This window comes from Siphateles boraxobius, unplaced genomic scaffold (genome assembly GCF_051911475.1).
Source record: "Siphateles boraxobius isolate OS27281-9 unplaced genomic scaffold, OSU_SipBor_1 8, whole genome shotgun sequence".
Lineage (NCBI taxonomy): Eukaryota > Metazoa > Chordata > Actinopteri > Cypriniformes > Leuciscidae > Siphateles > Siphateles boraxobius.
In genome coordinates, this window is record NW_027509208.1 from 11556666 (window position 1) to 11571320 (window position 14655).

Consider the following 14655-nt stretch of genomic DNA (forward strand, 5'->3'; position numbering starts at 1 on the left):
CGAAGACTGCTGAAAATTTAGCTTTGCCATCACTGGAATGAATGACATTTTACAAAAATATTAAAATAGAAAACAATTATTTTAATTTTTATTCCTATTTTACAGTATTACTGTTTTCACTGTATTGTTGATCAAATAAATGCATCCTTTGTGAACTATTCTTTCAAGAACGTTTAAAAATCTTACCAACCCCAAACTTTTGAACATTAGTGTGTACACACACACACGTAAGGTTTTTATGTTTTATGGGGACTTTGCAAAGACATAATGATTTTTATACAGTACATACTGTATATTCTATCCCCTAAACACAACCTTCATAGAAAACTTTCTGCATTTTTACAATTTCAAAAAAAAGCTCTTTTGCTCATGGGGACCAAAAAATGTCACTGACAAATAACATAAAACCCCCACGACGTGGGGTTTACCAGGAACACACACACACACACACACACACACACACACACACACACACACACACACACACACACACACACACACACACACACACATATACATAGAGTGCACACTAAGAATTCTTCAAGTAACACAAGTCTCCTTGTAGAATGACTTTATTGATCATTGAACCAAAGGTACCAACAGATACAATTTACTGCACAAGCCGAAGCATGAGATGCCAGAGCACACACACCTTACCCCACAATGACACGTACACACACTCACACAGTGAGCCTTTCACACACCACTCTCTCCTGTCCTTTCTCCTCCAAAGTAAACAAAAAAGTCAGCAAGGCCGCCTAAATCTCACATTGTCATTATAAGCATTATAAGTTATCATCCATTTTTAAAATAGACTATTAACATTGCTCTTCTTTTTTCAGTTGCTATTCTTTTTTTTTTACTCACTATAGTTTATGTTCATATGCAACAGCATCTGAAACGTACCAACATAGATAGAACTACTTGGCAAATGTGTCTCCATGCCGGCGGATGGAGAGAACGAACCACTGTCAGAACGAACGAAATGAAGCCGATATCCGAAAGCCGTAGAAACAGAGAGAGAAATAAACTAAAGTAAATATTAAACTAAAGTAATATTTAGTCATTGTACAAGTGCTTGAATCTGTTTCGTTATCATCTTTTAAGACATCGACGTTTATAGTAAAGAATGTGCGTCCACTTCGATGCATTTTCTAACATGTAAAACGAATGGAATTGGCAATGTGTGCCCTCCCCCCAAACCCTACTTATCCCAGTATCCCTTTCACCTCGCATCTGAAGGAAACCCATCTCGTGTGCAGCATCTTGAACGTCCTCTACGAACAACATTAGAGTGATACAATCTGACTACATAGAGCACAGTGCCAAAAATGTTTATACATTTGTTTCCGACTCCTCCGTGCTCCTCATTGACTCCTGAATTTGTTTTTAGACCCTCCCATGTCCTTTAGTTCTGATTAAGAGCTCCGCCTTCTATCTATAACCAACATGATGCTCCTCTCATGCACAAATGTCATATTTATGCCTTGCCGATCGACAAAAGGGCAATTGTGAAAGTGCCTCCTGGTGTTGGAGTGTGACGAACGTGCTTCTTAGTGGGTGGAGTTATGTTGTAGGCTCCGCCTTCAGGTTTAGAGTCTTAGCTCCTACTACCTGGATGAAGCCCATGTGTCATTTCCTGCTCCTGGAGGGGCAGTCCGTGTCATAAGCCACACCTTTTAAGGAAGTCTCGGATTCTAAAATCCACCGTTTTTGTTGTCATTATAAGGTCTGTAGTGTAAGCTCCACCCCCTAGTGTGGGGTCAGTGTAATAAGCCCCTCCCCCATGCAGAGTAGTCCTATAGCAGGCTGCCAGGCCAAGAAACAATCGTGAGTGTGATCCGGCCCCTCAGCTCCTTGAGTAGGCGGACTAGAGCCGTGTGTGTCATTCCCCAGGTACTCTTGGCGTTCACTTCCAGCAGGATGTCCCCACAGCTAATTAGAAAAAAACAAAGAGTTTCAGAATGTTGGATTCATGACAAGAATTAGGGTAAAGTAAAAAAAAAAAGCATTTAATAAATTGTACTGGGCATAATAGTTTTTCTACATAAAGCATGGTTTCCGTCAAAAGCAGACAGTACATATTCCAGGTGACCGTACCGTATCCTTCCATCGTTGTATGCCGGTGTGCCCTCTACGATAGAGCGTATGAAGAAGGACTGGTTACAGTTGAGTTCTTCTTGTCCACCCACAATACTAAAACCCAGACTGCCAGACGTGCTCCTGCGGAGCACAATGTCTTTACAGCAGTATAGATGCCTGGAATGGACAGGAAATTCAAGGTTAATTTTATTGTCATTCAGCAATTATACAAAGGACAAAATATATAATGCAAGAACACTTAAAGGGATAGTTCACCCAGACAGGAAATGATTCACTTTCAATGCATCTCTTTTTAAATGGTAACTGACTGGTGTTGTCTGTTCTACATGAGTGAGTAAAAACTGATAGAATTTCTGGTAACACTTAACTATAAGGTTTAATTTGTTAACATAAGCTAAAGCATTAGGCATTATGAACAATACTTTTACAGCATTTCATAATCTTGGTTAATGTTAATCTCTGCATGCATATACAGTATTAATTAGGGGTGTAACAATATATTGTCAATATCAAAAATATATCGCAATACAAAAATGCAACAATATCTCTCATGTATATTGACAATCAGTATTGTGTATAGTTCACCTAAAATGAAAATTACTGTGAGAAAAAGATTCCATCTTTACAGAGTTTCAGTGTCAGTACTACATTAAACTACTATATATAATGTATAATAATGCAATTAATAATGCAATGGGGGAATATTTGTGTGGCCTACATTATTTTAGACAGAGTGCAAGCATATTCAGATAAAATAATTCTGTTTTCAACTTCAGAATCATGAATATTTTTATTCTGGTGTCACGATTGTCCTGTGCATTGGTTTACCAGCACCAAGTCCAAGCCTATTCATTTCCACCCCCAATGTAATACCAAATTTAGCATTTGAATTAACAGTTCATTTTTTGTTAACCTTTTACCATATATCTTGGTGTATCGCAATAATATTGTATTGTGAGTTCAGTATTGTGATATGTATCGAATCATGACATGAGGGTATCGTTACACCCCTAGTATTTATGCATTTTAAACATTTCAAGTTGTATAAATTAGACAGGACAGGGAAGGAGACACTATCCATTTAAGGGTTAGGGTTAGGGGTGCATTTCAGGAGCCATTATGTTGCGGTGAAAAGAACATTTACAATAAATAAAAGGTTCAGATGGAGCTTATCTTGGGGAAATAAGTGAGTTTCAAATGGCAAGCAACACTGAAAGTCTCGATTGGTATTCCAAAACTGGCGGTCCTTGGAAAAATGCTACTGTTGTGGATATTTACAATATCGAAGGCTAGATATCGACCATGCCTGACAGCTAACATCATGAAAGTTCAAAGCTCACATTTAGAGTGGACTTCTGTGAAATGAGATGATGTAGAAATGGAGAGCAGACAAGAGCAAAAGAAAGAAAGATGCATAATTACAAGGAAAAGTTCAGGGAATGGGAGAGAAAGGTCTATTTAAAGCCGTCACACTTTCAAGCGTCTAAAGCTGTTACAGCAGAGAGGGTTAGAAGGGATTTCCTCAACCCTGCTCTGTTCTCATGTCGCTCTCTTTTTTCTCTCTTCTACACACAACTTTGCAATTATGCAAATGAAATAATTCTAGAAGTTGTTAAGAACGTTCACACTCTAACATGGCAAGTGACTCTTTTTAATTTCTAAAGATTCATTAAATATGGGCAAAATAAAAAGCTAAGAGAAGGGAAGAATGTGGGGGTTGCATTTGACATATTTACTTTGATGTGAATAAAACAAGCTAAAAATACTTCAAATGAATTTAAGCCTGTTTCTTTACGTCTATTCTTTTGATTGTACCTGGGCAGCTGGAGCCAGGACACCCAGAGGGGGGCGTAGTCATCATTAGGCGGGGGTAGTTTGATGTCTCCGGGTGAAGAGGGCGAGAGAGCGCAGGGGGAATGCAGGGGCGGCATGCAGTCTGGGGAGCTGTCATTAGGGGGTCTCATTTCTAGTACCCGCAGGACCACCGGGGACGAGGTGTTCTTCAGGTTAGCCACAGCCTCGCTCCGAGTCACACCCGTCAGGTCAACCCCATTCACGTTTAGAAGAATGTCACCTAGGAGACGGGATAGACATTAATAAAGAAATCAACACACTCCAACAGATTGATTATTGCACAGCAGAGTTGTGTTGTTGGATGTACTTTTGAGTAGAAATGATTTATTGCCAAATTTTCCGCACATTTTTAATAGAGTAATGTGCGTTCAAGAATCGTGCACAATATGATCAGAGAATCATATGATCACATATGATTTCATTCTGTCTTTATTGATATTAATTATATAAATATGAGATTAAGATGGAAAAGGGGAAAGCAGGATGGGATCAGACATTCACCTTTGAGGGTGAGATGAGAGAGGCACAGTACAAACATTCTCTCTGTGGACACTGATACTTGTTTTCCAGGATTCTTTGATGAACAGAAAATTCAAAAGAACAGAATTTGAAATCTTTTGTAAAATTATAAATGTCTTTACTGTCAATTCGATTAATTTAATGCATTCTTGCAGAATAAAACTATCAATTTTAATATTAGCGTTAGTGTATTGTATTGATACGATTTTTCAATTAAAAAAACATTTAATTTTAAAATTGATATTTATTTTTTACAATATAATTGTCAAACTATAACACTAAAGGAAAATATGCAATACTTTGCAAAGCTTGAAATGGCTGAAGTGCTGTATTCTACCTTTATTAAAAATCAGCTCGATAAGACAACTGTTATTACTTTACACATTTTGAATGAGAATGAGAAGGATAACTAGTAATCTAGCAATATTTTACTGTAAAGCTGTAAAACTCTAAAACCCATTTTCTTCCAAATATTGGACCCTCCCACAGAAGCTTTGTATAATTCAAACTCTGGGTTTACCGTACCTTTATGCAGCAAAAAAAAAGTCTAAACACTTTGTGTGTGTGTGTGTGCGTGTGTGTGTGTGTGTGTGTGTGTGTGTGTGTGTGTTATGCTCTAAACACACACGCATACAGAGGCCTCCATACACCAGCCTGTGCATGATCACACCTTCACACACCTACGTTCATGTCACATGTGACAGAAATAAACCTTAAGAAACTTCCATAGGCTCAGTGGGGAGCTGATAGAGCGACAGTATGGCAGGTGTATGTGTGGGAGTGTGTCATTTTTTAGTCTCATATGCATATATTTGCAGAGCAGATGACAGTCATGCATATGCAGTAGCAGGTGTGTGATTGTTTGTGTGTGTACTTGGATTCAAACGGAGGAAAGATCAGAGGGGCACCTTGGAAACAGGTGTGTGGCTTTGTCAGATGTTCCTGAATAGGTTAAGCACTTTGTGAGGGTGTACCTTTGCAGATCGAGCCCTCCTGTCCCACCACTCCATTGGGGTCGACGTTGGTGACGTAGACGGGCAGATCCCACCCCCTGCTGCTCATCCCACCGGCAACCGTCATCCCGAGAGAATCATGCGGCTCCTTCAACAGAGTCACCGTCTTCTCGTAACACGCAGGCTTTTGGCACGAATCCTGGAATGGAGAAATGGGAAATGAGAGATTAATTCGCTAAAGTTTTGTGCCATATTTCAGTGCAAATTATTCGGTTTATGACGTGTGGTTATGTATGACCTGTTGTTGGGCACGGATTGATGCTTTCCTGACGCCACACATAAGAATAATGTCTGAACACATGACTGCCCGAAGCCTGTGTTTGTGTGCGTGTGTTTGTAATAAATGTGGAGCTTGCAGGATGCTGTGATATTGCTGACCGCAGCCAAATTCTGCCTTGGATCCCCTCCAAAAACAACAAACACAGTCGCTAAGTTCTAACTTAATAAAAAGCGTTATTAAAGTTCAATAAAAGGCCTGTTTATATTTAGTCTGAGCCTCTGGCTACAGCAAATCAGATCTGGAGTTAGTGTGTCAGGCGTATCGCTAGAAAGAAAGAGAGAGAGAGAGAGAGTGTGTGTGTCTCTCTCTCTCTCTCTCTCTCTCTAATTCGGAGGACTGAAAAGCCTCTCTTAGTGTGTAAAAGAGAATTAACAAGAGTGGTGGAGAGATAAAGGAGAGGGTTTGGTTTGGTCTGGTTTTATAGGGGTTTGGGCATCTGTCATGCTTTTCATAAAAAAAAACATACAACAGGAAATTACATCATAGAGAAGAACCCTGCAGATTGTCATTACCGTGTGTCAAGGTTAATAAGTCTGTTAAAATATCGGTAACACTTTACAATAAGGTTTCATTTATTAACATTAGTTAATGCATGAACTAACAATGAGCACTACATTTGTTGCAGTATTTATTAATCTTTGTTAATATTAGTTAAAAGAATAGTTCCCTTAAAAATGAAAATGATGTCGTCATTTAATCACCCTCAAGTTGTTTGAAACTTGTATGTAGGGCTGCAACAACGAATCGATAAAATCGATTATAATCGATTATGAAAATCGTTGTCAACAAATGTCATTATCGATTAGTTGGTCTGCTTACGTCACGGGGAGCGTTTACTGGTACGCACACACACGCAAGGTCTCTCTCCCTCAGGCGCTCTGCCGAGCGCGCGCGCTACACGGTTTGGAGCAGTCTCTTCTGTCTCGCATGCGCGCTCTTGCTTGCGCGCTCTAGATTTCGGGAGTTTGAACTAATTCGCGGGCATCAGGGAGCCGCAATCAATTTGCGGAAGACTCCCGGGAATTCCGGGATGTCTGTATTTTGTCTCGAGCATCAGGTTGTGCAATCAGTTCGCTCGCAACGTAAGTGATGGATTAAAATAGCGCTACCGCAGAAATAGGTTAAATTAAAACGGTGTTTACAAAGTGAAGCATTAAATACAAAGGCAGTTAATAACAGCAGCAGTAAAATATTGTTTTTTAGTCACTGTACTCAGTGGTTTTCAGCGAATGCTTGTGCACTAATGCATAATTTCTCCTGTCCTTTAGGCTACTCAAGCCTGTTAGCTTGCTGGGTAACGTTACCTCCATTCCGTTCTCTTTTTATAGCATTTGTCTACTAAGTTTTAATTGTTTTCAAACGCGATCTACTGCGGCTCTACATTCACACAATTGTTTTCAGTCTTTCTATATTTATTTAATCAATTTATCCTTATATTATATTATTTTACATATTATATATATAATATATATAATATTCTTTATCCTTATATTCCTTATATATAATTAATTTTAAAAAAAAATTAAATGAATTATATATTTTAGATGTTTTTAGTTTGTTTTTAGTTCAGATATTCACATCTGAACAACATGTCTGTGTAAATTTGTTTTAACAAAAATTGTGTTAAAACATAATATGTTGGATATCATTTTTTTAACAATAATCATGTTTGTCAACTTGCCATCAGCAATTATCATTAAAAACAATGCAAATATTGATATTAGTAAAACTCAATGTGTGGCTTTTGCACTTTTTAAAGTACACTTTTACACATAAATACCCTGATTTACGGTTTTATTTAGTTATAATAAAAAAAAAAATCTAATTTAATTTCTATCCGATTAATCGATTAATCGAAAAAATAATCGTCCGATTAATCGATTATCAAAATAATCGTTAGTTGCAGCCCTACTTGTATGAATTTCTTTCTTCTGCTTAACACAAAGGAAGATATTTTGAAGAATGTTGGTAACCAGACAGTTGATGGGCCCCATTGACTTCCATACTAGGGAAAAAAATAAATACTATAGAAGTCAATGGGGTCTATCAACAGAAGAAAGAAATTCATACAGGTTTGAAACAACTTGACGGTGAGTAAATGATGACAGAATTTTCTTTTATAGTTCATGTTAGTTCATTGTGCATTAACTAATGTTAACAGATACATTTGATTCCCATAATGTAAATGTTGAAATTAACGAAGATTAATAAATGCTGTAGAAGTACTGTTCATTCTTAGTTCATGTTAACTAAGTAGTTAACTAATGAAACCTTATTGTAAAGTGTTTCCAAAATATCAGATAATTTGGCAGTTTTATTACATTTTTATGTGGTGTGACCAACGACTTTATTTGTAAAAAGTTTGATTTAGTAATTCATAAACAGTGTTGTGTTTTACTTGATGGCTTCGCCACATTTTTACAGTCATTAAATGTAAACTTTCCTTACAGTAAAAGCATTTTTAAATCTAGTTTTTAAAACCAACATGAATACAAAGTGTACATTTCTAAGCAAATATTTTAAACTACTTTTTTTGTTGTTGCATTTTTCTTTACCGTGAACATTATTAAGGTGCGGTCACATTAGTTACATTTTTGTGTGCCCTTTGTTTATTGACAATAGTGTATATATAGATGTATGAAGCACATCTCACACAAAAGTTACTTTCAAGCCAAGCAGCTCTCTGCTGTTCAACATGGTGAATCCACATGAGCAGCTTCAACCCGTTTCGAAATCTGCATAGGGAAATCTTCGCCCCCACGCAAATTTCTCGATCGTGTGGATTTCTATTAAAATGACTTGATGTGGATTTCTATTAAAATGGCTTGATTTCACCCGCATAAATTTGCCGAATAATGGTAAATGACTCCGCAGTCCGCACCTTTATTTGTTAAACCAGCAAACCCTCACAGATTGGTCTACAATGTTTTTATCAGCAGAGGAAGAAAGGGAGAGACATGACTAACGATGAATTTGAGTTTTATTAGAACAAGGAAAGTTGTCAGTGCGGATATTGAGCAGCAGAAAATCCTGTTTAGAAGACACTAAAATCCACCCTGACACGGCTGTGTTTCTTCCTTCTGGGTTTTCTTCTGTTAATAGGTTTGGAGACGGCTGTCTCAGAGGAGTGTGTGTGTGTGTGAGTGTGTGTGTGTGTGTGTGTGTGTGTGAGTGAGTGAGCTGGCTGATTGCGTGTTTCTTTGATGTAGAAGCAATAGGCTTTCAGATCTTTTTCCTCAATAAGAGAATGTTTAGTAAAGTGGTGCAGAGGGACTGGAAATAAATAGTGTGTGCGGCTATGCTCATGAAACCCACCAGTAAAGACTGCTCAATATCCACAGGCGAGTAGGGCGGTGGCCCTTCCATGTTCCATGGCGCCTCCTGTAGGATGTCCGGAGTAGGGATGTGAGTCTGGCGGGACACAATGAAGTGGACGCGGTCCTCACTCGCCTGTAGAACACGTAGCAGGTGGCGTTAGTGTCCTGCCTTATGTGATTTTTAGGTTAATACATGAGCTTGTATAAATGTTGAAACATAGGCTAACTAGGGACAAGATAACTAGCTTGAATTATGGAATTCAATGGAATTCAATGGAAAAATGGAATTAAAATTCTGCTTTCATAAATTATGAGATTAATCATTATTTGATATATATATATATATATATATATATATATATATATATTATTACAGTATATATTGATTCAATTAAAATAAAATAAAATATTTTCCTAATATTTTACGTATTTAGTTTTCACTGTATAAATTATTAGATTAAATTTTTTAGCTCCCTTTATATTGTATGAAGGAGATCCCTTCTAAGATGTTCTCAAAGATAACAAACATGGGCTAAAAGCCACTAAATTTCATGGGGCCTTGAACATTGGCGTAACAGTGTTGGCCTAACATTTGCCGTCTACCGCAGAAACCTTTCGAACTCTACAGGAGAGCAAACAGAGGACAGGAAGTTTCCTGAGGAACGAGCAGTTCAAAAACTGAATGTGAAATTTAAAATAGTCCGTTCATACCTAAGGAGAGTGTGTGCGTAATGTCTCATTACTCTCCGGACGTCTAGGAAGCACAATTACCAGATGTTGTGACTACCGTTGCCCTACAGCTCCAGCTCAGTGTGCATGTGTGATTATATCTCAGAAGTGTGTACTTATTAAAGAAAAACTAATATATATGGAGATTTGGGATCCACGCTGCAGTCTGTGTGTATGTGTGAGCTGAAGGAGGGCACAGGGCTCTAGTTTTTCCCTCACTGATTTATTTATCTCTTCCTCTTCATCCATTCCTCTCGTTCCATCTGAGTGTATCACAGCTCTCTTCTCCATTAACCCTTTTCTGTTGACAACCTTGTAGCTGATGTTGTTCTCGAGTGCACACACTCGCATTGAGGGCCCATGGAGTTCTTGGGAGTTTAGTGCTATGTCGCTGCTTCTTAAATGAGTGGGCCTAGCTTGTTATCGCACTAATTGGACTAATTTAATCAGTTTCCTGCCAGCAGTTAATCTATGTCAGAAACTCCTGCTGTGAGCGGCCATCTTGGTTCCTTCGAGACCAATCTGAACCAGACAGGAAGCAACGAGCTGAATATCAACATTCAGAAAGACCCACCACCACACTGAAATATATATCAGATCACACACTCGCTATACTCTCTTAAGGTGGGCATACACTGTGCGATTTCAGCAAGGTTACCTACTTACACTGAACGAGTAGATTGCATGCGATGTAAAGCCAAAGCTCAGGATTTATGTGCTCACAGTATACGGTCCGAACGTCGAGCTGCGACTTGACTGCTCACACTAAACTGTGTGAAATATGCACAATAAACCCCTGTGCCGGGTTGCGCCAATAGACGATATTGTGTATCTAGAGATATTGTCAAAACAAGCATCAGCTATCAATATCAAGATGATTTAGCATTTCCAATTTATGTATTAAATTATTATTAGGGAAGGCCTAGGCTACTTTTATTATTAAATTGATAGGCTATTATAATTAATTTGCCACGCAATAATTTCATAGAGCATCACCGCATAACCAACGCGCTGTGAGGATAATAAAAGATTACGTAGAAGCTTACTCATTGAAAATTGTCTAAAACATTTAGGTCGATTACAATGAATTATAGGCATATAATAAAAATTATTAACAGTCATTAATATGTCCGAAACACTGCAATAATTAGTCATCTATGAAAATTAAAAACAGCTCTATTTCAAAAACATAGTTTAACAAATGAATTAAGAGGCACGGTGTAGATAGGCCTACATTGCAGGTGGCTTGGAAGACGTGGGTAATATATGGTTAGTCCATTTTCCAAAACGAATTGGAGGTAAGCAACAGTAATTTGTTTGAGCTACAGAACTTAAACATCTCCCTCTTTTCGTTTTCTTTCTTGCTTCAGATGAAATGGTTAAACTTCTGTTTTCGCGCAGGTGCAGTGAGGGAAAAAACACTTGAGTTTAGGTTAAACAGTTCGTAGCTTTACGTCAACTGAGTGATATAGTCACGAGGAGCGACCAAACTTTCTGACATGCCAGAAATTCATTTGACCATCCGATTGCCGGTCGGGAGAGGTTAATCGCCTCTCGTTTCTCCCTGTACACTGCACGACAAACGACGCACGACAAAGCTGAAAATTGTCCCGACCAGAAAAAGAGTCGCACGAGTCAGAATTCGGCTCAAAATCAGAAGAAAATCGCACAGTGTATGCCCGCCTTTACACACCTTTATATCGTTATGACACATAAGGTTTGTGGCAGTTTATCATCTCGGTGGTTGGAGGTGTAAGCTCTATATATTTTGCAATACTGCTCAAGGGACATCCAATTTTATTTGGAACCATCACAATTGGTTTTTGGGACTCAGACTTGGTCTAGTGTTATGAATGATTTACTGAATTAGACCCCACAGGTTAGGATTAGAAGGCTTTGTAAACATTTATTCTTTGAAATGCTGAAAAGGCCTAGCAATAAAACTGCTTAAATTATTTAGCATGACTTATATTAGGCTTTATGAATGTCAACAATTCAAAAGTGAAGCATTGCAGAAAAAATTAATTTAAGGGCTATTTACACCAAGCATGAAACCTTTTTTTTTTTTAAGATTAGGGTTTGGTCTTTTTGTTCTTTTTTCTCCAAGCACTGAAGTGGGTTACTACTTCTATTATTATTTTGATTATTTTGATTAAAAGATAAGCTCTGGAAATTTGATGACTTTAATTCATAACATTGCTGGAGAAGTTTCAAATTAATGCTATGTGTAAACACAGCCAAAAAATTAATGGTTTGCGGTTAGGACATCTTGACAAAAAGTCTGCTTGTCAATGAGTTTGAGCTGATGCAATTACTTCATTCGTTTAGTTGTAAGCTTGTAATGTAGAAGTCAAAAACCATGATTATTTATGTCGTGGAAACAAATGTAGGTGAAATTGAAATCGCCGAAAGAAACAAAACTAAAGAGCTTCTCACGATCTGTGTGGATGAAGAAAGACTGATTCTTTCACTACATTACCGCCGGCACCTCTGTTTAAAGGTCATTTAAAGGTGTTTTACCTGCATTGTGGTGATGAAATTTCACTGCAATTTTAGGTTTATTCCATGAAAGTTGCTATTGTCAGACAGGCTGTATTTTGCTAAAGCAAATGAAATCTGTATTGTCAGATGGGCTGTATTTTGCTTTTTTATCATTAACAGCCTGCATTTCGTTTTCATCGGTTTGCACACTCGTATTAGAGATTGACTTTGAATTGCATTGATTTTGAATAGTTCTGATGCATATTCACTATTGATTTGTGCCGTTTGTCATCGTTTTGTCTGTTGGTATACACAGGCCTTAATACTCACCACATTACTTTTGACCTCTCCCATAATGCTGCTCACCTGAATAAGCAGCGCAGCGTGCTCGGGAGCGGCGTAACGCAGGTCGTGGCCATTGATGGCCAGGACACGGTCGTCGACCCTCAGCCTCGCGTCACGGGCGGCCAGCCCCCCCTCCAGCAGGTGGAAGATGAAGACGCCATGTTCGTCAGGCCTGCGCACCAGCTTGATGCCCAGCTGTTCATCTGGAGCCCTCTTAACAAGGACCACATGCAGGCTGTCATCCCGGATGGTGGGGGTGTGTGTGGGGAAGCCCTCCGTGGGGGAGTGGTGGTGGGATCGGTAACGGTGGCGCTGCTCACGCAGTACGGTCAACCGCAGCAGTGTGCAGGGCTGCTTCAGAGCCGCCACAGCATAACAGTGAGGCACGTTACTGATGTCTATACCATTCACCTGAAGGGAAGACAGCATGAGAGAGAAATCAAGAGAACTGTTGATTTGTTTTTCTTTGTCTTTTTTTGTATCACGTTTTCGTAGCTCAAACAGTGGAGGAATTTAGCAAGGAATTGCTAAATCGCTTTGGATGAAAGCGTATGGCAAATGTAAATATAGAAGTTGAGAGAAGACACGAGATGATGGCAATGGGGGATGGTGAAAGGGATCTGGAAATGTTGCAAGCCGAATTGGAACTAATGTTGTAACGAGCACCAGAGCTCAACGTTTTTGAGTGTGCACTAATTATTATAGCAGTAAATACTTTCTGGCTTTCTGCAATTCGAAGGTTTAGAAAGGGATAACTATGCTCAAAATTTGTGTTTATTTGTTACATTTTTGGATTTTGAAATTTTGAGAAATCTGATTCTGCTTTCACCTGCCAGTAAGCTGTAGTTTACAAATTTTTAGGGATGCACAATGTATTGGTACCATATCAGTTATGTCGATATTTAGACCTTTTTAGTCGATACTGGACTTTTAATTGTACCCATGCTCATTTTCTTCTATTTTTTTATTTCAATAAAAAAAACAAAAAAAAACATATAGACCTTTTACATTTACACCTTTGCCGGTATCTAACTTTCACTTAAAGCTAATATTTTAACTAATAATTGTATGTGAAATTCACTTGTTGTGTTTAAAAGGATTAATTTTAATTGTTAGCTGTTTATTTATTTATTTAGACATAATAGTATAGAATATCTGCCATTTTCCTGATATAGACCTTAAAATCTAAATAATTATATACTTTAGTTAAATTAAATTTTAGTCTAATCACTACAACCCTGCTTATTTTACTTAACACACTTAAATTAAATTAAACAATTCAATTAAAAATGAAAACAAAATGGATTAAAAAAAAATCGGATTCTGTCTGGCTACATGCAGAATCCTCACACTCTTCCCTTCTGAACAACAGATGGCGAAGCCCATGACGACATGTGCTATCAAAACCAGGACCATTCACTCCTACTGTACAATGACGTAACATTAGATCTAGCACACATACGCACCTTGAGGATCATATCCCCAGGTAGCAGTCTTCCATCCCGAGCGATGACCCCCTCTCGGTAGATATCCTGAATGAGAATGCGCACCAGAGGCGTCTCATTGCCCCCGACAATGCTGATAGCCAGAGGTTCACAAGGATCTACCCTGGTGATCTTAATACTGGTGAGCTCACCATCAGGGATTAGATGATGCAGCTGAGGTAATGCAAATACTGAGAGAGAAAGAGAAGAGAGAGAGAGAGAGAGAGAGAGAGAGAGAGAGAGAGAGAGAGAGAGAGAGAGAGAGAGAGAGAGAGAGAGAGAAATGAGTATCTGTAATCAGTGAACTCCCACACGATCATTGCTTTCTGTGCTACACAAACAGGGCATCTGTCCAGCCCAAAGCAAGGCCAAACATGACTTCAAGCCTTAAAAAGCATTACAGTGGTCCATCAGAGGAAGGAAGGGGGGGGGCAAGACTTTATATTATTTGTATTCTGAATGTAAGATTTATATTCAAGATAAATTCACTTTCAAGATTAAAGTGATGAAGTTAACTTTTGTTTCTATCA

The 14655-nt window shown here is 38.4% G+C and overlaps 1 protein-coding gene across 8 annotated transcripts in view; it reads right to left on the reverse strand.

Annotated features, from left to right (window-relative positions):
- Nucleotides 1-556: 556 nt before the first annotated feature.
- lnx1 (ligand of numb-protein X 1) overlaps nt 557-14655 on the reverse strand; it is a 51375-nt gene continuing 37276 nt past the window's right edge. For all 8 annotated transcript variants that reach the window (XM_077220566.1, XM_077220564.1, XM_077220565.1 and 5 more), the window contains 7 exons: nt 14108-14316; nt 12663-13052; nt 9085-9219; nt 5451-5628; nt 3919-4177; nt 2101-2259; nt 557-1935 (listed from right to left, as the gene is read on the reverse strand). In XM_077220566.1, coding sequence (XP_077076681.1) covers nt 1800-1935; nt 2101-2259; nt 3919-4177; nt 5451-5628; nt 9085-9219; nt 12663-13052; nt 14108-14316 — 1466 coding nt within the window. In that variant the 3' untranslated portion in view covers nt 557-1799. The remainder of the gene's footprint in view (nt 1936-2100; nt 2260-3918; nt 4178-5450; nt 5629-9084; nt 9220-12662; nt 13053-14107; nt 14317-14655) is intronic.